Here is a 27,708-nt window from a genome sequence, read left to right as displayed (position 1 = left end):
AACCTGTCCCTGGATCACTAAAAGTGTCGGGGGGGAAAGTGGAGCAATCAGCGGGTTAAGCTAGTGGTGTGTGGCTGCTTGCGTGTCTCAGGGACCCCACGTTTCATGGGGTAGTTCACACCACAAATCCACCCAGTTTTTGGGAAAAATTTATACTGGGGGAATTTTATAACTAGTTATCAAACTGCATTCTTGGAGCTGGCAGGGAAGGGCAAAGTCACACATCATAATGTGTTATGTCATGAAATCACAGCGGGTTAGTTAGCTCCTTTGCAGCTACTACAGTTTGTTAAGCTGCCATCTGAGTTTAACACAGAAACTTCCTGATATGCTATGACTCTTAAGCCACTGGAAAGGAAAAAAGGAAATCAAAGAAGAACAAAACACCCTTTATTTATTGTTTTCCCACTTTCACATATTTCTTCCCAGACAGGAAAGAGAACTTAATTTTTTTTCCCAGCACCTTTTTATACGTCATAGACCACTAATACTGATGGGAAAGTTGAAATGTAAAAAGTAATCAAACAAGGTACTGTCTCTTAGTTTCAGGAAAACATTAGTAGATTTGTGAAAAATAATAACCTGCTTTTCAGTCATGGTATTAGAATGGTGCTCGTGGTCTGAATGACTTTTTTGTAACCATTGATGACATAAATATATGAAACTACCTTTGAAAGGACAAAAGCACCTTTTTATAAGATCTTCTATGAGCTCTCGTGGCCAGGGACTGGTTTTCTTAATTATTGCTTATCAGCCCAATGTGTCACTGCAGAATGTAGCAGACTAAACTTCCCAAAAGCAAGCACTGATTTCAGAGCTTCCTACTGTAGTTGCTTTAAGAGAGACACTTCTCCTTCCTTTCCTAGAGACTGACTGCTCCAGACCTCCTGAGAGAAACTCCTGGAGGATAGGCACAGTCCAGAAGAAATGCTGGAAAACAGCATTTATAATTCCTGTCTTCAAAGGAAGGAAAAGAAGAATCCAGTGAGTTTTGGGCTGGCCAGCTTAACTTCAGTTGCCTGGCAAACACTTGCATGAAATAACTTTTTTGTAAGTAACTGGTAGGAAATGAGCAAGAGTTAATATGAATATGTCAAAACCAGGTCTTGTTAACCTGATTAATTTCCTTCTTTAACAGCTTAATGGGACCTGTGGATGATTGAAGGGGTCCTTAATAAGCCTTTGAACCTGTCCTGCACGACATTTTCATAAACAAGTAGGGCAATAGGCCAGATGACATATACTGTATGGTAGCTAAAAGCCTTATTAACTGTCCTATTAACTATTAGATCTTCTCTGTCAAAACTGGAGGGATCTACAGGGGTCTGTCAGCCATCTTGGTCTCCTTTATGGATGGTTTTTAGTGAGTACATTTGCAGGTACCTTCAAGCCGGTTCAGGCAACCAGCAGGGCTGGGGACAAACTGATCTTGACAAACTGGAGAAATGGTTCAGTAAAAATAAAGTCCACCACAAAAATATGCAGTTCCTCATGGCCATGGCCCTAAACTCAGGCTAAAATTGTCATTGCTTGTACCACAGAGGGGTCCCCACCTTACCCACTTGAGGCAAAGAGATCTCCTCACAAGGTGTGTCAGCAGCAGTGTGGTCTTCAAGAAACAAGAAGTTTTTCTACCCAACTTACTATGGGCAAAAAAACAGATCTGGTTTTGGGCATTGTGTTTTGAGAAGGGTATGGAATAATTACAGAGAGCCTCGGGGAAAGCAGGGGTAAAGGCTGGAGGTTTAGGAAACTTGACCCCCGTGGAAAGGCTAAATGAACAGAGGTGTCTTCTAGTCTCTAATAATATTGAAATGTATGAAGCAGGGCTTTTGTAAGTAATACCGTTCATTGCAGATTGACCTTGTCATGCAGCACAGCATAAAAGCTCACAGGGCGTTGCAGGGAGCAGTGTGAGAGGTGAAGGTGGAGGAGAGATTTCTGCACTCAGAGGCTTTCACATTACTTTCTCCTTCTGTGGCAGAAATGGATGTGGATACAAAGCAAAGGTAATCAATGGTAAGCAGTAAGTTCCCTGGGTGAACGTAAGAAGGACAATAAAACTCAACCCTTCACTGAAGGACCCACATAATGAACATCACCAGAAGATGAAGCAAATGCTGTTGATATGACTTGGGCTCACCCGGTTCCGTGTGCTGCACAGAAAAACGGTCAGTGGCTCCAGTCCTCTGGTTCCCTTTTTTCCAGCCTTGCCTTAGGGTTGGAAGTGGTCCTAGTGGTGGGATTGCCCTGGACAGACCAGGTCTGTATAGATAACCTGGCATGTAGGAAGGCAGGGGTACAGTTCCCAGCTGCTGGGTACAAGGAGCACCCATCTCCTACACCCACCCTCATCCCTTGAGGTGTGGATGTATCTGCACCCCACCCATTTCCTTTTGCAGGCATCCTCAGAGCTACCCAGCTGGCACAAATAAAAGCCCCGGGAACAACATAATTGATCACAGAGACAACATAGCAATAAATATAAATGTGCTTCACCTCACTGCAGTATAAAGGAACAGTTTTGTGGAGGGGATGTGCTGTTATAATGCATTGTGGCTCTTCTGACAGAGGTTTCTTCACTCTTAAAACACTTTGCTAATGCCCCCAGCAGTTGCAACAAAAGGTTTCAATTGCAGAGCATTGGCTGTATTCCTGTCAGGTGTTGCTATGTTTGTGGTCAGGATTTGTTATAAATGGAATATTCTTGGCTCTAATTTCTAAGGGATTTCCATTTTGAAGTCAAGATTTGTTTTATTGGTATCAGGAGCTGGAGGATAGGCAGCGTGATGATGTCAGTGTTGCCTTCCCCTCTTCACTGATGATTGCTTTTGTGATTTTGTTTTTTCTTTTTGAACATCTAGCACCTGGAGCCATGGCATTACCTAATAATCATGTTTTAAAAGAAATGAAAAAGAGAAAAGATAAGGAAAAACAAGTTTCTCACCGAAAAGAACCTGAAGAGTGTTCCTTACAATATCAGAGGAAGTAAAAATAACTCGTTATTGGATACCTTTGTATTTAAGACATTTTTGTGTTGTTTGAGTTGTCATTGCTTATGAGTTAATTGTATGAATTTTTACTTTGGTTGTCTGGGTCCTGTGTTCTAAACAGCTGTGCTCAGCAAAACTGCAATCTTTTCTCCAAAAAGAAGTTCCACTCCCAGATTATTGGAAAAAAGAACCCTGCCTCTTGTTTATTTATTTATTTAGAAAGCACATACAGCAATGCATGGGGAGGTGAAGAGAGATGCAAAACAGGTGAGCATACAAATCCATCTCAAAAGAAATAGTGAGACACTTCCCAGGTGATTAGTAGTACATCAGTCTATGTGAGCTTTTAAACTGTTGTACCTCTATATTAAAAAAAGAAACCACAGAGAATTTCTGAAGAACAAGGTAAATGTCTATATTTCAGAAATCCCACTACAATCAACTTGTAGGCAGCAATATTTTTGTTTTGTTTTTTTATTCCTGATATTTCCTCAGAGGGGTCTCTCTTGCTCATGCTATGGTTTCTTTCCTCAGTGTCCGCCTCTGGTGACAAGTAAGGATACTTGTGAATGAAGATTTCCCCTTCGTTCTTGACCTTTTCTTTAACTTCTTCTGATGCTTGAGTGAAATTCCAAGCTCCTCCATTATCGCATTGAAAGAAAGACACTGGTGGAAGATGGAAACGGCATTAAACACTTTTCTTTGAAGGCAGAGTTTGACCATACCCTTTGTACAAATGGTGGCTTTTAGAAGCAAGGACCTGAGCTGTAACTGGTGGGCTCAGAAAGCTTCTCTGCTGAGTTCTGCAGGCTTTCAATAAGCCCCTAAGGTATAATAGGTGAGTCTATATAAAGTCGTGTTTTTTGCCTAACTTGGCTTCACTGAATTTAATTTAACTTTGGCTGAACTAAAGCTGATTATGAATATTTCTAAAATTCTACACAGATGCATTTGTAATGTTTTGGTGGCTTCATGTCATAAAAGTTATCCTTTTCAGTAGGTAAATTTCCTCCTAACCTTAAAAGAAAAAACATGTCTCTTAAATCACATGCATCTTAGCCACAAAAAAATGGGGGTACTAGAAAAAAACAAAGAACATAATTTTTGAAGATTTCTTTGTGATTTAGTTATTTTCCCCGCATGAAATTAACAGATACTTCTAAAATACAGTACAGTCCTCAGTCTTCTTTCTTTGGAAAGAATCTTTTTCAAATATTGTGTGTTGAAGAAAGGAGAAAATTACCACAAGAACAAAGTAGCTAAATAGTTTAGACAGAAAGCAGAAATGTTTTTCTTCCCACCATCACAACATTAACAAAGACATTTTGGGTAAGCGGAAACTTTCTTTAAAATCTACAGCTGGAATAATTACATGTAACACAAAAAAACTACAGAGAGGTTTTAAGTTGAAGTATCTAGCAATGCCACAAAAATTGTTCCATGCAAATATATATGTGTAGATTGTTTATATGTAAAATAAAGCTTTGTTTCACACTGCTACCAGCACTTCAACCACCTTATTTTCATCAGGTTGAATAAATCCTTCCTACCAAACCCTTTCTAGAACTGCAGAACTGACCAGCTTTAAAACAACTAGTTAAAACTACAGTTCTTGTAAAAGGACAACAACAGCACACAGACATGGTTCTCTGTGTCATATACAAACTCCCTTCCAGAGTGATACCAATACAAGGTAAGAAGTTTTCAGTTCTTAACCAGTAAAAATTACCCAGTAATAATTCAATAGTGACCTCAGTTATACAGGGCTAAAATAAGTAAAAACAGATAGATTACTGGAAAAGGAGAAAACCCAAGCTTTTCTAGTAGCCAGCTTCTCCAGAGGAATATTTTCAAATGCGAAGGAGTAGGAGAGTAACCTGGATCAAGGTTAAACAATTTGTTTAAGGTAGCAAAGGAATCCCAGAGAAGTAGATTCCATACATGGTGCTTCTTCCTCTCCAGTATAAACCCACTGTATAATACGTGTAATCCTGGTTCTGCAAATAAGATCAAGAGATCAGAGCTTTGACATGTGTGTGTATTTCAAATGTGTATGATCTTGTTTATGCCATCATGTCCTTTGTGGTATGGGCTGCACACAGACTAAGATCCCACAGTACGTTAAATTTATAATTTAATGTGCTATTTCTTTGAGATGCTTAATTTTGGCTCATCTAAAGTTCTTAAGTATACATAAACTAAACCACTACAAACTCATTTGAGACCCAAAATGTAATAGACGTAGGCCAGGGCAGTGTACTGCTTTCTTTTTAAATTACTATCTGGTAATAGCCAGGAATTTGCTGGTGCAATTATAATTTAAATATCCCCCTTGACACTGTCATATAGCAATTCCAGTGTTACTGGAGTTAGGGTCAAAGGTGTCTGCTGCAGCCCCACGCCCTCTGGAAGCAGTGGGTGAAGCAGGTATCATCCTAATACAGACACTATTTCTATATTGCTTCAGATTTTTTCAGAGAGTAGCACCACTTATTTCCAAACTAATAAAAGTGTATGCTCCAATTATCCATGATTTAGCATGAATAATTTCTCTTTACTATCTTAGTTTTAATTGAGCTTTCAAAGCCTAGATTACAAAGTGATTTCAGAACGCCGTGGCATATAAGGAAAGGATTATATTAACCATTTGTAGGATTGATAAGTTTCATTTTTATTTTCTTTCCCTGTTGTTCTTACTAACCTATATGTTGTGTGTATTTAATAATAACCATCAGTGTCTGAAATGTGCATAAAAGGACGATTTCTGCAGATGAAATTCTGTATTCTACTGCCTCATTAATAGGCTTGTATTTTAATTTTCCAAACCAATTCATATTATTCAGACTATGCAATTATCATAACGTACTTCAATTTCATATCAACAAAATAGTCCCATGAAGATAATTTTATATCTGCAGATAGATATTTAAAATGTATTGCTGACATTAAGTATGTGAGGTTTTTAAGATATAACTACTTGATCTGTGAAGTGCGCAACCAGTTCCATTTCCAACTCTGTTTTGAGTTTTAAAGTAAATATTATCAGAATGACTTCAAGATATTCTTAGGAATGGCTTTGATGTTTACGTCTTGTCTCTAAGAATTAAACTTTTGCCTAATTGTTCATCAATAACAGTTACATCTAAAATGGAATATAAAAACATTAACGTTCTTGTTGATGATCTTTTCTGTAAACAGATTATGTTTACCCACCCAACAAAATATTGAAGTAGGCCATTCAAAATCTGGAAGGGCTCTGCCTTATCAAGACTCTCTCCTATCCTATCTGGCAGTGCAAGGCCCCAGCGGCTGATTACCCATGAGAGAGGTTGAAACACATACACTCAATGCACACAGGAGTGGGCTCAGCCACCCCAGAGAGACAGTGGGTTGGGAGAGGGACAGGAGGAAGGTTTACAGTGATAGCTTCCTGGGTCTTACACCTTGCAGCTCCTGCTCCTGGCTTTGTAAAAGCACGAACGTAGTTTTACTTTTACAGTTGCCTTATCCTTAGTTTAGAGGGACTTGAAACACCATTGGCATGAATTTTGTCAGCCTGAAGCAATGAATTAAATGTAGATTTAAGACCCTGGACTGACCCTTCAAAGGCATTCCAATTGTTATGGACATAGCTATGACTGATCAATTTTGTGCATATTCCTGCCTGAGATCCTACCGTCTTCAAGAAAGCCAGCTGGAGGTGGGAAGGAGCATTACAAACGCAGGAGACACAGGGCTTTCTCTGCCCCTCTGCTTTCACACAGAGCTTCAGAGGGTATAAAAGAGCAATCTGAGATGATACTTTGAACTTTCAGGGGTTTGGTTACTCATTCAGAAGGACAGTTACACATGAACTTTCTTCTGAGCCCCAGGAAGCATAGCTCAAAACCCTATTCATCTCCAAGCTGGTCCGTGCAGTCAGGAAACTGAACAGATGACTGAAAACCGGAATTGCCCTGAACTTTTCAAGCAGTAGAAAACTGTGGTACAGAGCAAGTACAAACTCAGCCAGAATGCTGTAGCATTTACAGGAAAATCACAGGCAAGAAACATTCAGTGGGGTCTCCCAATATGACCCTCTGAACAGCACCATGTCTGCAGCATAATTAGAGTAGCCTTTAAAAAGTGGATGTTGACATTAAAATTCCATTTAAAAGGGTAATATGCTGTTCTTCTAGTCTTATATTCGGATAGCCAGACTGAAAAGGTTTCTTTAAAAAGCTATTTTTTTACATGCTGTTAGGTCCACTTTTGATGTCTTGCTGAGAATGAGAGCAGAGTAGGCACAGAGCAATACATTTAACATCAGAGTAATAAGTTTAACATTTTGCTTTTAGTCAGCTTGACTTTCTCATTCTAGCAGTGTCAAAATGCTGCAGGACATGGCATGTGAGGCTAAAAGGAAATGTCATCCTTTAAAAACAGAATAGATTTTGCTCTCCTTGTGCTGAGAGACTCTCTCTTTGGTCATTTCAGCAGGCTATAAAAGCTTGGTCATCCAGCTCCTCAATCCTTCCTTACACTCCCATACAGAAGACTGTGTTAAGCTTTAGGATAATTATAGAATCAGAATTTTTAAAATAGCATAAAATAAAGTAGAAACAAGACTGAAAAAAAAGAATCTGTAGTCAGGCTTTATCGATCTGCTGCTTGTGCTGCTGGGCTACCACTGGGGACAAGACTTTCAATTGCATTTTATTAACATGTTGCAAAACCAAATAAATAACACCACAAAAAGAATCCAGTATGCTGTGTGAGAGAACTGAGAACTATGAAAATTAAAGGACGTGAGCCGGATTTTATTCCGGAAGAACACCTGACCAGCTCAGGGACAAAGAAGGAAGTGCAGAAGTCAGGATTTTCCTCCTGCAGTGCCCTCATCACTGTGAAGGACCCATAGCTGGGACACTGTCATATGTCTTCTGCTGAAAGAAAAGTGATTTGTTTGGGCCTAGTGCACTGAAGGAAAAATATCCAAAATAGTTCCTCCTAGTGAGCAAGCTTCTGTTGCAGCACATTAAGAATCTGTTTGAGTGTTCTGTCACCGATGGCTAATTGCATGAGGAGATCACTAAATTAAGTCTTATAAACTGTCAGTGTCTATTGAACAGTGGTTGTCAAAACAGTATGACAATGGTCCATGGATTATTTTAACTCTCTCTCGGTTATATAAACTGTTCCTCCATTTCCTGTTTACAAGAAAGAAATCAGTAAATCTACTTGCTGGTCAGTAGACCACAAACCATCACAAACCATCTAAACATGAATGGGACTGCTCAGTGAGGGCATAGATGGCCACCGTTGTGTTTAGAGGTGGGTTTATGGCCTGAAAATGGAGGGGCTCAAACTGATTGATGTTTGTTGAAGAGCAGGAATTTACAGACCTGACAACTTCAGAAAAAATTCTGTTTTGGAAGTACCTCATTGCAATAGGGGATTTCTTCCTTCTCTCCCTTCTCTTCCTCCCTTGTTTCTGAAGAGTTAAAGATGTGAAGCTTCAAGGCTTTGATCTGAGAGACATGGCACAAACACAAAATACCCTTGTGGTACTTTGAGAAAATATCAATCTAGGTGGGGAAAGCGTTATTGCTGTGCTTGGTCTAGTTCCGTGGTGCAGCCGTGTTATCAATCCACCCTCATCCTGGCTCTTTGAAATGGTGATCAAATTGCCTTATTTCCCCTCATTCTTCTCTTATCTTGTCCTTCCCCCTGCACCTTTGCCTAGTTGGATTTGCAGATTGTTTGATTAGGGCAGGAACTGCCATTAAATAAAGGTAGGCACACTGACCCCAGTCAAATCAGCCTGGCAATGGTTTGGAACTAGCTCGTTCATGGACCCTTAGCTTTCAATGGTAGGTAGCTTCTGTATATCAAAGCATATGGCATTTTTTTCAAACAGGTATTAATTTGAATATTTTGGGATGCAGCAACAGCAAAACAGAAATTAACATAAAATGACATGGGGATATGCTTATCGCCATTTTTCTCCCCACATAGCTCCGGCTATGCTTTGTTGGTACCACAGTGCCAGAACTGATGGAGTATGTTGTGACTCATCCATCACAGGCAGAGCTGTTGGCCCTGTGCTGATTGCAGAGCAAGGTCTCCGTGCTGACACACACCTGAGAAAGGATCCAGTTTGATTATTGGGCCCTGGATGCAGTTGCAAGGCTCCAAGTTAGGAAGATGCAATGGTGGCCATCTGTTTTTGTGAACAAAGTATTTGTTGTGGCCAGATTTCAAAGTATAGAGGTCATAGAAGTGTTGATAAGCAGAAACTATTTGAATGCTTTAATAGTTCTTGAAGCCTGTTATGTCTGTGCAGGAGTCCTCCAGGTGCCATGCACTTCATGGGAGATGCTATAGGCTGTGCCTTCCTCAAGCCTTGCTGTTAATCTGAAGGCACCTGCCTTTTCCTGGAGCCTCAGCAATCCTTGCAAAAAACTGCCTTTACAAGCATAGATTTGTTAACACTCAAGTGGCATGCTGGCTCTTCACTGCCTCAGCTGCTGGCATAGCTGCTACAGAGCAAGTAAGGCTTTTTAATAACTCCTTTTGTAGCTAGGTATGAAGCTCCGTTAGGGACAGGAGGAGCTGCCTTGTAATTCCCACAGGCAAGTCGAAGTCTGTGAGGTTGTCTGTGGGGACAGCTAGACATGGGGAAATGATGACTGTTACTAACAATGTGACTGTTTCCTTGACAGACATGAAAATGTTTATCCAAAAACTGACAGAAATTTCTGGATTCTGTGTCCCTCTAAACAGCAATTAGAAAACTGGTCAAAGCTGAAACCCAGAGGATTTCTTCTATAGAGCAATGGTGGAGATAAACACATTAGGAATTCTCCTTCTCCTCTGAGAGTTGAGAGAAGCTGAATCTAATTAGTTTTAAGTCTTTTCTACGGGGAAACTGCAAACAAAGCACTTTCTTAAATCAAGGACACCGAAGATCTAATTCAGGTCTTTGTTAGTAAGAAGGGTAATTTTATGAAGAACCAAAGCTTTCAAGGCTTATTCAAACAAGTTAAAATGCCATTTTGAGCAAGACAATTTCTTGCAGTGTCTGGAGCGGAGCATAAATACTCACGGACACACATGAGCACTGGCAGAGAAGAATTGGTATAGCCTAGCTATGAGCATAGATCTTCACCACAAAAAATATTTAAGCTTACTGTCAGAATAAATAGTGCTGACCAAAACTTGTAACATGAAGAGAAGGAGAATACACGTCACTGTATGCTCTGGCTTTTCTCAGGAGCCAGGTATAAGAGAAAAAATTGAAGGGAAGAGCAGAGCTTCGCCACGGCAGTTTGGCCGTGGAGTGTGAAGGCATCCACTTGAACAAGTTTTCTAATTGCAGTAAAGTGCAGAAATGGCCCCTCAATAAAACAGATCATTAACTTGTTTGATGAGGAGGAACTGCAGTGGGTAAGAAAACATAAAGTAGGCGTGAGGGGCGGGAAATGAATTGGTGAAACTGGTGGTAAGCTGGGATATAATGAAATACAGATAAAAGTTAATCAGGTTTTGAAGACATGGTGGTTTGCCACACTTCATGACATCCTAAGTGCTGGCATTTCTATACGTTTTGTGTATCTCAAATTGCTGTCGTGTTTTTTGGTTGGCAACAGCAGATCCAGTCCATGGTCTCCTGCCCTTGCAGTCCCCAGACTGGCTGAGGACTAGGGAAACTTAAAATGGTATCCTTACAGGGTATAAAAAACACCCAGTACCTACCCCCTACTCAAAAGCCTCCTTGTATGTTTCAATACAGAAAGCAATGGCAAGGGTTTACTGTTTGATATAAATTGATACCCTGATTTTGCCATAAAGGAGTTTTCTATGTTACATAGCCTTACAACAGTGAGCATCATGAATTGCTCAAGCCAAGTCAACAGAGTTATTCTGTGAAAGGTATACATCGGGCTTGCCTGAGGGTGCTTTTGTTGAATATTTTCTTAAATGTTAATGGTTACATGGCATAAAATTTGACTGATAGATATGATTTTGTTCTATGATAGTTACTTGGAGGCTTTGGCTAATGAATTTTAAATGGATGAATTAAAATTCATTAAATATTGACACTGGGAATAAGATATGCCAGCTAAAAATTTCTGGCTGCTTATAATAGGGGTTCAGAAAGTTAATGGAGCCCTGCAGGTGATTTTCTGAGGTTTATAAAGAACTGCCTGGCCTACTCGCTGAATGCTTTGGCAGAGACCAAGCAAAGTATTTCTCTATGCATTTAGTAATGAGGCTGCTATTGGTTTACTCAGGTTTGGTAGAAGATGAAAAGGAGGTAAATAATTTTTCTTACCTGAAAAAGGTGGATTACCCCATGAAATGACAAGATGACAATTGTATGTAGAGACGGTGATAATTCTTAAAATCTACTACAGTCTACTGCACTCACTTTTCACTGTAGGTGTAATTATTTTCTGTGATATGCATTTAAACTGCCCAAATTTCCAGGACTCTGACAATTTGTGTTAGATAAGCTTATCTCCTGCTGAAGTAAGAGGCACTTTGAAGTCATTAACTATGTGTTGGTGAGTACAACCTTTGCCATTATGTGCACCGTTGAAGTTTAATGCTTTCCATCGGACACACCTTTTTTCTTTCCTGACTATACAGTGTGAATTGAGGGCTGTGTTCGAATCCCTCGCTCCTCTCGGATTAACTTGCCACAGTCTAACTCCGTAGATAAGGTGGTGCCAGAGGTGGAGTTGGATGGATGGGTTTGCTTACATTGTAGTCCGTAAAAGAAACAAAAGGCCTTGCATGCAAGAAAACAAAAATGGAGAAAATAAATAAATGAAAAATTAAAATTAAAAACAAACATGAGAATGAAATTCAAAAGCTATTAAATCAAAGGAGAGTATGTTTATGGAAGCAGAAAAGTTATAGATTGTATTTGACTCATGCTTTGGATTACCTTAGTGATAATATACGCTGTATAGCATTTTCCATCTAAGCTTCTTATTTTACCAGAATAAAAATAAAACAAACTGAGAGAAATCAGAAAGTAATACTGGAATCACTTGTATTCTACTTTCCATAAAATTACTTCTGGAAAAGAAGTATGGTGTTGCCACATTAACTCACTTAGAGATTTTAATTATTAAGAGACTGCCTATAATAAGCAACACATTGCCGTGAAACAGTAGTACAGTTTCAGAATGGTATACGTTTATATGTATGTATATATGTTATGTATGTATCCTGAATGCTATGTTATTCACCCAACATATTTCTAAGTAAATTAAGACTCCCTCATGATGTAAACCTTTAGGTCTACTTTAATGATGACTTCAGGAATGTATTGCCTTTCCCAGACTTCTGAAGAGTTTCCAGGATATTCTGCAACATTATTCTGCATTTATAGGAAACATTTTAATTAGCTGTAACTGTTATCCAAAACATATTTGAATGAAAGATCTCCTGAGACATGAATGAAGCAAAGGTATCGATACATTCTTTATGCATTTTGTGCTAAAACTCTTCTATAAAGCTAAAGTACTAATCAGAAAGCTGCAATATGTGCAAAATACATTCATCCTTTACCTCTGACTTATTCCAAAACAGGGACCCTCATTAACATGGCCTGCAAAATTGCTCCACATGAGCTGCGCCTGTTGTTTGTAGACAGTGCCATTGCCTTTAACGAGGGCTTGCTCAGGCACACGTGGAGAGATCTGCACAGTCAGGAGCTGCCCTCTCCTCTAGGATACTGTGAGAACCAAGTTCACTGACATTAGCCTTAGATGTCATGGGCCCAAAATAACACCAAGCTCTGCCTCGAAAATGTAGGCACATGGTAGGATTCGGATCACTTTCAGCTGTCTGAACAGCAGGCGAGTAGCCTTAGAGTACAGTGATTGTTTACCAGCAGGAAAAAGATAGAGGTGATTTATCCTACCCAAAATCAGATGTAGTGCTCTCAAGGCCCCAGCCCTGGCTGCTTGTTTCTACTCAGGTGTCAATCCCCCTCATGTCCCAGCACAACTGCTGTATGCAGTGTAAACTGCACCTCTGAGACAGAGTTCAAATGTTCTCATTCTCCTCCCACTCATCCCTGCTGCCTTCATTAAGGTTATTATTCTCAACAGTCATTTTTTGGTATTTATGTCATCAGCCTTTCAGGATTACACCTTGGATGAAGAGGATGAATTGCTTTTCCCATCTGAAAGTGCAAAATGAGCTTAAACAATTCACTTTGGAGTAGATGTCTCATATCTAGAAACCTGAAGTTAGGTGATATGAACCCACCTCTTAGTGATTGTGTCAGGGACCACTGATCCTGCAGTGCAGTGTGACCTTCGTCCCTACGATAAGTCCTGTTGAAGTGAAGAGGATCAGGGCAGCTATAGCAGTTGAGCCAAACAGGGCTGCATCAGGGTCTCGGGCATGGCCAGAAACAAACTGGCACCAGGGAAGGCAGCCACAGTAAGAGGGTTGGCAGACAACTTCAAGAACAGACTCTGAGTTGCTGCTCATGCTTTGTTTCTTTTACAGCTGCTGGTGGTTCAGTAAATGAGTATTTACGCTCTATTTTAATGATTGATTCTGCCTCACAAACTGCTGTAATACTCAAGCATGATTTATACACAGCATTTCCTTTGTTTTCCCTCTGCCCTTTTAAATTGCTCATTACACTTCAGTGGAGCTATAACCAGAATTTCTTTGGCTCCATAATCTTACTTTACTGTGGCATCCATCACCTTTCAGTAGGTCTCCCTGCTTTGAAGTGCATGCTTCAGCATAGTGTGTAAACCCCTGGCTGTGAAAAAAAAAATGCTTTCTAGAGCAAGAGAAAAATTACACTTGGGGATTTGGAAGTACATTCCTGTTGTTACTCAAAGAGCTGATGCTAATGCCATACAAAAAAAAAATCCAGTTGTGTTTTATTCCTTTCCAACGTAATTTATACTTGATGCCTTAAAGATCAAGCGAAACTGTTTGAGAAATTAATTGCTCTTGTTCAGCACTGCCATACTAAGCAGCACTAATTGGGCTGTGGGTGAGGTACTTCCCTGTTCTTATTAATAAATTATTTGTCTTTAGTGCCAGAAATGCATGGTGAGAGTTCAGCAATACAAAATCTGCACTCCAGCAAAGAGACTTATAAAGCAGTCACCTCCACATCCACAAACCTCAGTCTCCCAGAAATATAAGCAAGCTGGAAATGAATGACTCACCTGCTCAATATCACTGTTTTTCCTTGATTTATATATAAATTCACCAATGGCTACAAACACTGAAAGAACAAGCCCTGCAGCGAGCACTATGAAGATGCCCCCAATATTCTCCACCCCAAGAGCGCTGGCTTCTTTGCTGTCCTCCTCAGGGCAGCCGTTGCCTCGCCACCACTTTTCCTTCATCATGTGCAGCTTTCCCTCCTCCTGGAGCTGGAGGATGGCTATGGTGATTTTGTCTCTGTAAGGAGACCCTGCAAGGTGAGAGCAAGACTCGTTAGTGCTGGTTGCAGCAAAGTGAAGGCAGAGAGGAAGCAAGCTGCTGCTAACTGAAGCACAAGTACTCCCTTATCACAAGATTGATTATTCCGGCTAGAAAATCCTGCTTTCTCTTCAGCTGGAATGGGAAAGAGGACTATCTGTTGGTGTCTTTCCCGGGGACTGGAAAGCAGAAGGCTCCTTTGGTGTGGTTATTTGTTTGAGAATTCATTATAATTTCTAGGGTCTCCTACTGAGGTTTATTTAAGCCTTGGCAGTGGGTTTTCTTGCTAAGTAATTCCTCCATATTATGTTTGAATATTGCTTTCAGCATCCTTTGAGACTTTCCGCTTTCTATACCCTCTATTTACTTCAACATCTCTTTATTTTTCCTACTGCATGCAAAATGAATAGCCATCTAAGAAAAGCCCGCAGTCAGTCATATACATTCTCTTCTCATTTGTACCTGCATAAGCCCACAACTCAACTTCAGCTACCACACACCTTATAACACAACGTGGCTGAGTTTTTTTTCCGTGACTTGTAACAATATTGGTACTGCAAGCTGAAAATAACAAGTATTTAATGCCTTTTATTTGCAGGCCAACAGCTTGCTAAATGATGTGCCTTCAGGCTCAGCAGCATTAATGGGCCTGTACAGTATCTGGCAAATAGCAGGGTCACATTGGGCAGTTCAATCTGTTTAGGTTTGACGCTCACGCACTCTGCTCTGGCTCTCCATCTTCCAAAATCTCTTGCCGCCTGTGAGACCCTTCAGTCAACTTATGCTCTTGCAGAAGCACAAGCCTGTAGCCCTAAAGGGGAGACAGGCTTGCCTCTCAACACGCTTTGGGAGCAGCACCTAGTTAAATGCGATTGCTACCAATTATCTTTTCCCATATTTCCAGAGGCTGAAGTTATTAACAATAACAGCAGCAATCCTGTTATTGATTATAATAGGCAAGTGGAAGCTGGTTTTGGTATTGTGAGAGACTTTTCTTTATGGGGCAAGGATTTTATGACAGCAAGCAGGAGAGGGTTACAAGAAAGGTTGTGTGGCTCCTAGGGCTTATATATGCCCCCAAATCCTGCCATGCTGGACTTGCTACAGTTGGAAGCATTTAGTGTCTGTGCTGAAATACAGCGTTGCCAGTTTTTTGTCCATGTAGCTATGTCCATGTCCATCCTTTCCTCTCCTTTAACACATTAATAAGACTATTTTCTAAGCTGTAATTTCACCAAAAGTCACATTTTGATGCAGATTAAAGCAATTGCAATTATCAATCTTATCAAGGTAAACAAACTGTTAAGGCAGAACCTGTGCCACAATTTCAGCGATAGCGTGGTACACATAGACATGGGCACTTAAGGAAAATCTCACAAGGCACCACTTCTGTGTCTTTATGCATCTAAACAGCCTCAGAAATTTGGCCTCACAACTTCAGTTTTCTTTCTTATATGTTGTGCAGGACGTTATTAAAAATAATTGTACCATGGATACAAGTCCCACTCCCTGTTTTCCCTTTCCTTTAGCCCACAGCATTGTCTGAGGAGAATCAGTGTGAAAACATTGCAGTTCTTCATTTGTTGTGCCAACACTCAGCTATTTTTCAGCGTATCTTACTGCCAGCACTAGGACACGCTGTGACCACAGATGCTAAGAGACATGTGTCAGATTATACAAAGTCCATCTGGGAAGCCAGCAATCAGCAGCCGCTGTTTGAGGTAGCTAGCTTTGAAGGGAAAATATGACTGCTGTAAGAATAGATGATTTCTCTGCATGCTATTAAAGAACCAAAAATAAGCACAACAGAAAACAAAACAGAAACATCTTCAAAACTATCTTTACACAGAGAAGTGAATTATTACCACTGAAAACAGCAGCGCCTCTCAGAAGAAAGGGCAGAATTGTTTCTACTTTAGGAGAGGTATATCACCCTGATAGCTAGAGTCTGTTAGATTGTAAGACTCATCTATTTTCCCTTGTCTGAAAGGACATAGCTGTTAGGTAAAGTGAAGTAGCCTGAGCCACAACGCAGGATTTGTGGGGATATTCATTCTTTCTTGTGATGTTTATGTTGCCACCAGGATTATCACAACTCATCTTGAGGGTAACAGGTACATCTATATTTCTATATGTGCTTTTAAAGTTTGTCAAGTGTGCCTGGAGTGTTGGATTGGTGATGTTTAATTGGTAAGCGCTAGGACTGCACACAAATCCATCTCAACACCTCTCTGAATATTCACCATATCATTTATGGCCTCTGAGCTATTAACAACCTACCTCTCAAGCCAAGAAATGCATCTATCTACTTCCTTAACAGTCTCCCAAGTAACTGGTGATAGCTTTAGTGTTAGAATTACTAGCATCAGCACTGGCAGTGATACTGGAATTAATACCTGTCCTGTCATCTGTATATATTGCTTTCTTCAACCACATTCCTCCCAGGGTGACATTTTTGCATAAGTTTTGCTTAGAGGTGCCTTTACTACAGCAGTACTTCCAGAGTGCATTAAGTTCACCACGAACCACTGCTGCAGGTTTTTCATTAGTAATGGTCTTTGCCAAGAGTCTGACAAAAGCCCTCCTCTCTGTGACCCATCAGCTCCACAATAAACATAAATGGAGATGTTTGTTGATACGCCTAAATCCCCTTTATCCTAACTCAGCACAAAGAAGTAGGAAGACAGCCTATATCTGAGGTTTTTTACTTGCAGAAGATGCTCTGCAAAACAGTACATTTCTTGGATTCATAGAACTTTCCAAAATTCTCTTTCCTGTTTCTTTGGGAGCCAAATAATGATTATATTCAGCTCACTCACTGGAAATTTTGGAGTGTGAGGCACAATTTGCTGCTGCATACCCTAGCCATGTGGTTGCGCATTCTCCTGAACGAACGAATGCAGACCAGTTAAGACTTGCTAAAACATTGGTGTTAAGGGTCACAGACAGGTCTTTTTTTTTTTCCCATACAGCTTCTGCAATCAATAGTCTTGAATGCTATGAGAAAAATAACAGAGCATTTGGGCTCCATCTGAATAATGGAAGGATCTTCACAGCTCGTCTTGTTTATGAAATCAATCATTTAAGAATTTAAGATGCCTGATGGCACCGACTTATTCCACAGTGCTTGGAGATATCTATTTCCCTGAATTCTGCTGGTTTTCCTTAAGAAAAAATTAAGGCACATTTATCATACAAGAAGCATCTTATAAATATATTTCACAGCTGTATTTCCAATGGATGCACTCTCTCTGAGGATTACCATCTGTTCCAATTATTCCTTCATTGTTCTTGGTTTAAAGTGTGGCAGCTTTATAACTGCAATGAAATTCCTGCCGTACATTTGTCTTTATTCAGGATTTTAGCTTTTATATAATTTTCCTCAGGGTGAGAAGGCTGTTCTCACACAGCCAGTGGAAAAATACACTTAAAATATTATCTATATGGCAATCTGTCTGAGGTACTCTGTAGCATAAAGAATCACAGTTCAAAGTGCAGTGGTGTTTCTCCCTTATTTATATCTGGTCCAAACAGCCGATAGACCAAACACTTCGTCTGTTATATCTGTGTAAACTGATATTGCCTTGAAAAATTCCCCTGAAGACAATAAAATTGCATCTCTATTAATTAAGCGTGGCATGGTAAGTGCATATGTGAGCATTATGGAGAAGTATATTACACAGGAAAAAGTTCTGGCTGCACAGTGCTGATTATTCACAAGAACACATCACAAAAACCTGACACTCTTTCTAATTCTCTACAATCAGAAAATCTTGAAAAGGACACTGGATAGGCTTAAAAAGGACTACTGGAAAGAGTTCACAGAGATGGAGAGTCTTAGGACTCTGCTTAGCTCAAAATATTGAAAACCCTGATGCAGATGCAGAACCTTGCAATTGATGAGGTCATGAAATAGATCAGAAATTAGTCTCTTATCATGCAGCTTTCTTTGGGCTGTGTACATTGGACATAACATTTAACCTGCCCACTTCCATTTTCCCAGCGACACTACCTGATTTCTCAAACTAAACTGAATTTCAGTAGAGCGACTTGCACCTCAAGCAGCACAGAGCAGCACAGATACCCTGTTTGCTATGAATGGGGTACTCCAGAAGTCAAGCAGGTCACTCGACCTCGTTCTGCAGATGTAGCCTGCACTGCTGTATTCCCTTTCGCTTGCAGAGACTGCTTGCACATAAGCAGGGCAAGAGTAGAGGTTTAGCCTAAAAGGAGGCTCCTAGGTCTGTTTCAATGAGAAAGGTTTCTAAAAGACTAGGACATGATTCAAATGGCCATCTAAACTTCTGAAGGGGACATTGCTGGGTGTGCTCCACAACACTCATGCTGGAAAGCATCTTACCAATAGGGGTTCCCACGCCATAGCCTTTTGAATCGATGAGCCCCCCGATCTGGGTGAGATTGCAGTTTCTCTGAGTCACGTACTCTATGCTGGTTGACTCCATTAGCAGCGCATAGTCTGTTGTGAGCACACGCTGGATTCCCTCGTCATTGTTCTTCACCAGCGCAGTCTGCTGCCTGCTGCTCATGAATGCCCACATCTTCTCATATGTTGATATTTTGGATTTCTGAGGAGGGAAAATGAGGGCACAGAATCACACCAGCACCCCAATTACACTTGTAAAATATCCCTCAGCCTTTTGTTGTGACCAATGCAAATAGCACATCTTGAATGAAAGAGAATCGGTAGCAGGGTTTTCCTTCCAGCAGCCTTTCTCTCTTACTGTGCTTTATGCTTAGGAATCCCTTTTTTCACTTCCTTTGCAGTGCCAGGAACTTCATTACTGGCATGACTGTGAAGTGCTTTGAAGTTTTTTGGACTAATGCTGTTACATGGATTGCAGCACATAACCCAGCTAAATTTGGGCAGCTGGATACTGTTGTACTCAGAAGCAGTGCTGCTGCCTGTCAGGGCAAACACATTACTCCGAAACCCTGATGATGAATAAAGTAGTGGCTCTTTTGTATTGATATATCTTGCCTACAAGTCAAGTACCTCAAGGACAAAGCTTGAGAAGTAAACCCAAAGCAGCTTCTAAGCAAACTTCTGTTTTCTGCCTTCCACTGCAATCAGACTGAAGGACTTAATCTTTCGCCCACTGAAGCTAAGGGAGAGTTTGATGGAAGGAGTGTGTCCATGTCCTGTGGCAATGCCCAGCTGCGCAGGGAAGAGGGATGCTGGAAGTCCCAGCCATCTCTGTACAGTGTTGAACATTCCTTCCTCCCTGCTCCTTTATCCGTGCTGTGGGAGTCCCTGAGGGACCCAGGCACCCTGCAGGGAAAGGAAGTGCTGGTGCCCCTTGTTTGCACTTCTGCCTTTGATGGAGAATACGAAAAGAAAAAATGAACCTGCCCAGGACACACTGGAGCCCTGTGCCTGCTACCCTCAATATGTGCTGCCTACAAACCAAAAAAACCTTCAAGTTCTCACACAGTACTAACATGATTAAACTTCTTTCTTCCTTGTATGCTCTCACACAACATTGAGCACAAAATGCTGCTTTTGAATTAAATATCAAGGTAGACCTACAGACAGCTGGACCATTAGAAACTGTCAATAGAAACTATTTTGTCCAAAATGGCAAAGCCAACTATTGCTGAAATACTCTGTACTGCAGCCTAGTGTGAGGCAGACACACACAAACCAACTTTTTAGTGTAAATATCAGTTGAAGGTCCTCCACACACTCACGTTTCCCCGGTTGAATTATTGAATCATTCTCATCCTATTGCTTGTTACCTGGGAGAAGAGACCAACACCCACCTCGCTACAATCTCCTTTCAGGTAGTTGTAGAGAGCGATAAGGTCTCCCCTGAGCCTCCTCTTCTCCAGGCTAAAAAACCCCAGCTCCCTCAGCCGCTCCCCATAAGACTTGTGCTCTAGAGCCTTCTTCACTAGCTCTGTTGCCCTTCTCTGGACACGCTCCAGCACCTCGATGTCCTTCTTGTAATGAGGGGCCCAAAACTGAACATGGTATTTGAGGTGCAGCCTCACCAGTGCCGAGTACAGGGGCACGATCACTGCCCTGCTCCTGCTGGCCACGCTATTCCTGATACAAGCCAGGATGCTGTTGGCCTTCTTGGCCACCTGCGCACACTGCTGGCTCGTGTTCAGCCGGCTGTCAACAGATAATCCCAGGTCCTTTTCTGCCAGGCAGCTTTCGAGCCACTCGTCCCCAAGCCTGTAACGTTGCATGGGGTTGTTGTGACCAAAGTGCAGGACCCGACGGTTAGCCTTGTTGAATTTCATGCAACTGTAGCAAAACGAATTAGCAGCAGGAAGCCCCTGAAAGATGATATTACACAATGTACCTACTGGATGGGATGCAGGTTGGGAACCATACGAGAAAAGCAAGGTACTTGCACTGCTTTTCTGAAAACTGTATTTGCATTTATTCAAACTTACATCACTTTTTCTTTAGTCTTGTCTATACTAATTTGTGTTTTTTCCACTAATTTTGAATTTTCCACTAGTATCCCTGTTATAATAGTGTCCCCAGAAAAACTATTGCTAAAGAGGCAATATTTTCAAGTAAGTTTCTGCAGTGACTATGCCTTCTAGCCTGGTAGTAGGGAGATGAAAACAAAAGCAATTGAAATTATTTTGGGGAAAAGTGGAGTTCTGACTTTGAAGGAACCTCAGAGTCAGCATCCTCCCTGTACACAGTCTCATCTGCCATACGGGATGAAAATACCCAGAAAACAGGGCCTGGACAGTTAAGGAGTGCTCCAGCAAGGGGATGGTGTTCTAGGCAGGTGAGCTAGCAGGATCTAAGGCAGCAATCACCTTCTCTGTGCATGTCCAAATGTGTGAAAAGTGCAACTGAAGGCAAGGTGTTTCACATCCACAAATCATAACCTACACATATTTCTCCAGACTGCTGTCCTGCTCTGTATCCAGCACATCTATAAACATTCCACTGCTTTCTTGCCCCTCTGTGATAAAAGATCTTAAGCTCATGTTGCAGCTCCTACCTTCTGATGTGCAGACACATTTTCACTGAAATCAATGAGAATTCAAAGGCCAGAATTTGGCATATGATCTATCCTGAAAAAAATTGGAGTTGGCAAGTCGAGAAGCTAAGATCTTTCTTTCAAATTCGTCTGAATAAGGAATATATCCTTCCAGTAAATTCAATATCAGACTCAATCTACCACTTAAACCTCTCAAGAATTTTAAAAAATATTCCCAGCTGAGCAGTGAAAATGGTTTCTACTTGTAAAGAGCCACTTAACCAACTTCAGAGTTTAGTGGTATCCTGTGGCTTACCGAATTTAGGATTTTAGGTGACATTCACAGGTATTGAATTTACAGGTGAAACATATCAACATTTAAAGCTCAAAGAACCAGAAAATCAACTTCTCACAGGGATCCCTCAGGCACTGGTGTTTAATAACCACATGTGGTCTCCACACAATGAGCCTTAAGTCAGCTATGATAGCTACAAACCAAAGATAGAGCCTGTGAAGGAAGTGAGGATATGCTGCCCCAGAATGTGTCCAGAGAAGACCAACGAAACTGGTGAAAGGTCTGGAGAACAAGTCTTATGAGGAACAGCTGAGAGACCTGGCCTTGTTTAGCCTGGGGAAAAGGAGGCTGAGGGCAGACCTTATTGCTCCCTACAACTACTTGAAAGGAAGCTGTAATGAGGTGGGTGTTGGTCTCTTCTCTCAAGTAACAAGGGATAGGACAAGAGGAAATGTCCTCAAGTTTGCCAGGGGAGGTTTAGATTGGATATTAGGAAAAATGTCTTCATGGAAAGTGTTGTCAAGCACTGGAACAGGCTGCCCAGGGAAGTGGTTGAGTCACTGTCCCTGGAGGTATTTAAAAGATGTGTAAATATGGTGCTTAGTGACATAATTTAGTGGTGGACTTGGCAGTGTTAGATGAATGGTTGGACTTGACAGTCTTAAAGGTCTTTTCCAGCCTAAACGATTCAATAATTCTACTTTAAGCACAAAGGCCCAAACCAAAGCTCTTCAGAGTTTGCTTTACCAGGATCTTTTTCTACACTTGATGTCTTCAGAAATCCTTTTTGTCATGTGTGTCTCTTATAGTCCTGAAAAATCAGACTTATCTGGTCTTTGCGTCTGTGTCCTGCATGAGAGACACTCTCTTGTTCCTCTATCCTCCATAGCAAGGAATGCCTGGAGTGTCATGGTTTTGCTTTAAAAAATTGTTGGTCTGAAAGAGCCTGCTGTTTCTCTTGGCATTTCTTGGTTTAAGTACTGGGCATAGCCCTCAGATAAATCAAATCTTGCAACACAGGAAACACTTGAAATAATGACCCTTAGTGCAACCCAGCCCTGTGCTACACTCCTGCAGGACAGTTTTACTGCTGGTGCACCTGGTCATGCTGATTGCTCCTTTTCCTTTCCCTGTCCCCATCACATCAGCACTCCCAGGTGGCAGGATCGTCTTTGCAGCATAGGCTGTCTGTTGTGAAAAGCACCTTTCACTCCAGCTCAGCTCCTCCAGCCCTCAAATCACAGGGGCATGGCTGTTGGAGGATACCCCTGGGTTTTGGGATGCTCCCAGAGTCCATTATGGCATGGGGCAGCCCGGGGGAAACTGTTCAGGCCGGGTCAGGACTTCACAACTGCCCAAAACCAGGCAGAGTTATTTTAGGTCTCTTCTAGAACTGTTATTGAAAGGTGCTTTTTCTTAAACTATACCATAATGCAGGTGCAGTGCAGGAATGGGAGTAACTGCTGCCCAGAAACCCTTACTCCTGCCTTCTCCTAATTCCCAGGTCTCTCACTGGTGTGTGTGTGTGTGTGTACATGTATGTGTATGTGTGCACACAATTACTTAGTCTAAGAAGTATAAGAAGTATTTTACAGTCCAAGAGCAGCAAAGTCATGCCCTCACAGAGCACAGTCTTCCTTTTGCATACGTAAGTATCTATCATACTTACCCTAAAGAGACCTACTCTGTGATTATTTTTTTTTACGTTTTGGGCAGCGTAAAGAAATCCTAATCATGTGAGGATCTTGAAGGGCTTCTGTAATGAAAATAATAACACCTTTTATATAACACTCTGTGTGTCTCACTGTTTTACAAGTGTGATAAATTGTATTTTTCATGCATCTTTCATTATGTCACCTTCACTCTGCCTGAGAATCCATCTCCATTCTGTAAAAAACTAGTGTCCTTTCACTTGTGTTTGTGTACACATGTATTTCAAGCACAAGTAAGCTAGCATGCATAGCATATAAATATTTAATTGCCTTGTCTGAAATTTTTGTTTAAAGGCTTACATTCTTTGCCTACAAATTTTAACATCAGGGATTGATGGTACAAAAAAATCAGTGTAAAACTGGAAACAGCTCTAGAAATTTGTTCTGAATGTTGAACAAATGTTCTGAACGTCTCATGTTGAAATTAAGAGGCTATTTCCTCTGAAAAACCATGGAAGAAACAGGTTTTGAAGATTTCTCTCTGACACTAAATATGACTTCAGAATAGCAATGATAGTGATTGGGCAGTGAAGAGCTCTCAGACCAAGGGAGTTTCCTGGAGTCCTTCAGAAGGTGGCACAGGCTGCTTCCTGCTGCCTTACATTCCTGATGAGAGGCCAGTACTTGCCTTACGCTGTTTCCAGGAATATCTCCAGATGGGTTTCCCAACATATCTTAATGGAAATGTCAGCTCATTGATTCAAGAACCGACTATAACAAGGCTCTGAAAAATGCTGTAGTTTGTGCATTTCTTTCAGCATGGAAACATTTCTGTTAAGCCATGGGAGAGCCATTACAAGGACAGTTCACCCTTGACAGCTCCATCAGAGATAGCCTACCATCAGATCTATTACATGATTGAAAGATCCTTGATGAGTATTACTCATTTTGAGCGATGACCCAAATACTTTAGCCACAATGCTTTTTGTCTGTGCGTGTGGAAGCACTTTGCCTCATGTGGAAGCTGAAAGGTTTGTTGTTAAAGTTCAGGGTGGAGCAGCAGGGGCTTGGGCTCGCAGCACATGGGGCTGAAGCTGCTCACTCCTGCACGCATGTGTGGCCTGAGTGTTATTTTGCCCCACATGCTGCTTCCCCATGGTGCCCCATCCTCTTCAAAGGTATATTTGACTATCTATAAACACCGTTCCTAGATGCTACAGTGAAAGCCATGATACCAGTTCATTCAGTGCTTGATACCAGGATACCATTCACGCCCTGCTGAGACTACTGACGAAGCTGCTAATTAATTCTAATTGTCACAGGATTTTTGTATGTATATCTTATATTTATACCTTATTGGCTTTTACATTGACATCATATGAGATGAACCCATTTTGTATGTAATTAATACTAATAGTAAAAAGAAAAAAAAAAAGAACGCAGTTATCTACCAAGCAATTAGCCACAGAAAATTACCTTTTACTTACAGACGTGTTCATGCATGTATGTGACCTGTATATTAATAATCTGTGTAATGCCAACCATGGACCATTTTAAAAAAGGGACAAACAACCTTGCATTTTGGCTGCCTGCGGTATTTTTCTGGTGCAAATGTGACCTTCAGAAATTATTTTAGCCAAGTGGCTGTAAGAAGCCAAGATCCCACCCTGCTAAACAACCTGGAGTAGAATGTCCCCACATATCAAAGGCATGGGTTTGACCCTCGCAGCAGCACAACATGAGATTGTTTCTCTATATGTCTTGGGGGAAAATCTCCCATCTTTTACATTAATAGTACTGAAGAATCATCTATGGATTTGGGCAAATGATGCATTTACCTATCATGCTAATGCTTCCAAGTGTTGTGATACCACCTCACCATTTATTGCTGGAGGGCCATGAGTTAGTCTGACTGTACAGAGCTTGCTGATGCCACCTTACCTTGAAGAAGGTCATTGTGGATCCGTCTCTAACAGCCCCGTACTCTATCTTGGTTTGCTTTGCCAAATCATCTGCTGAATCGATGGGGGATTCCATCCTCTCCACGGTCAGGAAGGCAGCCAGGTTGGCAGTATAGGATGAGATTATGATTAAGGTGAAAAACCACCATATTCCTCCAACTATTCTGGTAGAAAGAGCTTTGGGCATCAGCTCTGATCCTGTTACAATATCATCAAAACAATCATATTAAAATGATGCTGAAAGGCGCCTTTCCTGATACCACAGACTGTTTTTTAGGCACAGAATGCTTTTATGAGCTGTAGTATGATAAAATGATTTAAACAATAATCTCACAGATGCACAGCTAACATTTATGATGGTAACACACTGTGAAGGGGATGTATGCCATGACACATGACAAATGGAATTGTCCTTGGGTCTAAGCCCCATTACATCTCTGAGCTAATGCTCATTGTGATATTAAACTCTTACATCTCCAGCAAGCTACGCCAGTATTTTTGTCCGTTTCCTGAATCCCTTTTTGCCAGTATACTGTAATCAATTTTTTAATCGGAGATCTTTAGCAGAATGCTATTCTGCTTACAAGCTACCTGGCAGAAATACCTTACATGAGAAACCTGCCCTGTGCATCCTATTGACATGCCTAAGCAGAAACAGGGCAATCAATAGAGTTCCAGTGAACTCATCAGCCTGTGTGAACCTGAGCTCAAAACCCAGAACACGTCTGATTACAAATGTGTGGTTTACATTTGAAAATTCAGAGGGTGCATGAACATATCCTTTGCATCTACAGGGCAATGCAAAGTTTTGGACACTGTATTTAATGCTCATTACTGCATAAAAAGTTTTAGTAGATCTGTCTGCATGTCACACTTAAAAATATCAAAGTGAGCTGCCGTTGTCATAAAATCCCTCAGAACAGCACGGGTGGGTGTTAAGTGCACTGAAATGGCTTCTAAACAGCTCAGACAAACTGTATGTAAACCACACAGGTACTTGTATTTCTAAGCATTCTGGTGCAAGTTTTGTGCTGTTTTTTTCTAAAGGCATCCCCACTAAATTTAGCTCATTATGTGGGATTCAAGGATCTGGTTCAGCAAAGCACTTAGACAGCCACTTGAATACTTTTGACTTCAGAGTTAAGCCTTTGCATAATTATTCGTTGATGAAGGATGGACCTAAGAAAGTACTTAAGTGCCTGTGAGTGGAGACCTCAACCTGTAAAGCTTTTGATGTGAAAACATGTTTCTATTACTGGAAAAATGTGTTGACATATTATCTCTCCCCGGCTATTTAATGATTTCTGTAAGAAACTTACACGTTACAGAGAATATTTTCAGACTTCGCAAAAACTCTGAATGTGACTTTCGGGGCAATGACCAAAAGGGTAAAAAACTTTCCAAACAACCAGCAAACAGATTTAACTTAGCTTTGTAAACATATAGGCATGTCTCTTAAAGGTCAAAGCTAAGCACAGCCCGAGGGTTTGAGTAGGTTGAAGGAATTGCCAAACTGTAAGAGCAGACGCTCTCTCTGCCTGTGCAGCCCTGGTGTTTCATGGATTTCAAATTAAGCCAGCAGTCTAAAAGCAAAAGCTCTCACTTGAAATTTCTGAGTCCAAATGTACCTGATTCAAGAGCTGTAGCTCTACCTGGGTTTATGTTTGTGGTCTGTTGCACTTTCTTGCTTTTCAGATTCGAGTTTCTTTTCAACACAATGAAAACTTTTCCTTTTTCGTATTGTTGCTCTCAGGGAAAGTGTGTGCTTATTTCTAAGCTGAGATTGACCTGCAAAAGCTGGCTTCTAGGAGCGTTGAATCAGGTCATCCTGAAGGTTTTTTTTTAAGCTTAGACAGCTATACAAATATAATTTCTATTCTTGGACCTGATGTAATACCTAGCTCTGACATAATACATCCCAGTTATGCATAAGAGCCAGATACCTTGCAGATATCTTAACAACCAACCACGAAATCTGCCAGCACAGCCTTATGGCAGCACAAGAGAGTAGGCAGAGAAACTCTGTGTGCTGAATATGTGGGGTGATTTCCTCCAGCAAAAAGCTGTTTGTGAAAAAGCAGCAGAGTACATTCAGGTCAATTAAGCTTGAGACGCCAGTCTATTAATTATGCAGTGAGCTACAGTTTTGCTTTTGTGTGGTGCTGAGCACACTCTGCTCCCAGCTGAACCAAGCAGGCCCAGCATCTCTTGATCACTTCCATGTTTATTTCACTGAGGGCCTTGATTCCAGCAAAAATCATTAATATACACTCCATGCTCACTGACTTTGCCCTAAGCGCTCTCCTGAATGGGATAGTCCTGGTCTGACCCATCACCTGACTGAACTGGGGCTCTGACGGATAGCTTGCCTTTCTGAAA

At 41.0% G+C, this 27,708-nt stretch overlaps 1 protein-coding gene across 1 annotated transcript in view; it reads right to left on the bottom strand.

Annotated features, from left to right (window-relative positions):
* Positions 1 to 3,167: 3,167 nt before the first annotated feature.
* The window catches only part of GRIK1 (glutamate ionotropic receptor kainate type subunit 1), a 173,772-nt gene continuing 149,231 nt past the window's right edge, over positions 3,168 to 27,708 (bottom strand). Inside the window, exons 13-16 of the mRNA XM_075101183.1 lie at positions 25,310 to 25,527; positions 18,811 to 19,036; positions 14,192 to 14,442; positions 3,168 to 3,659 (exon numbers count right to left, since the gene is read on the bottom strand). Of these exons, the coding sequence (XP_074957284.1) occupies positions 3,504 to 3,659; positions 14,192 to 14,442; positions 18,811 to 19,036; positions 25,310 to 25,527 (851 nt within the window). The 3' untranslated portion in view covers positions 3,168 to 3,503. The remainder of the gene's footprint in view (positions 3,660 to 14,191; positions 14,443 to 18,810; positions 19,037 to 25,309; positions 25,528 to 27,708) is intronic.

The sequence above is a fragment of the Phalacrocorax aristotelis genome, chromosome 1 (assembly GCF_949628215.1).
Source record: "Phalacrocorax aristotelis chromosome 1, bGulAri2.1, whole genome shotgun sequence".
Classification (NCBI taxonomy): domain Eukaryota; kingdom Metazoa; phylum Chordata; class Aves; order Suliformes; family Phalacrocoracidae; genus Phalacrocorax; species Phalacrocorax aristotelis.
This window is presented reverse-complemented; position numbering and strand designations above follow the sequence as displayed.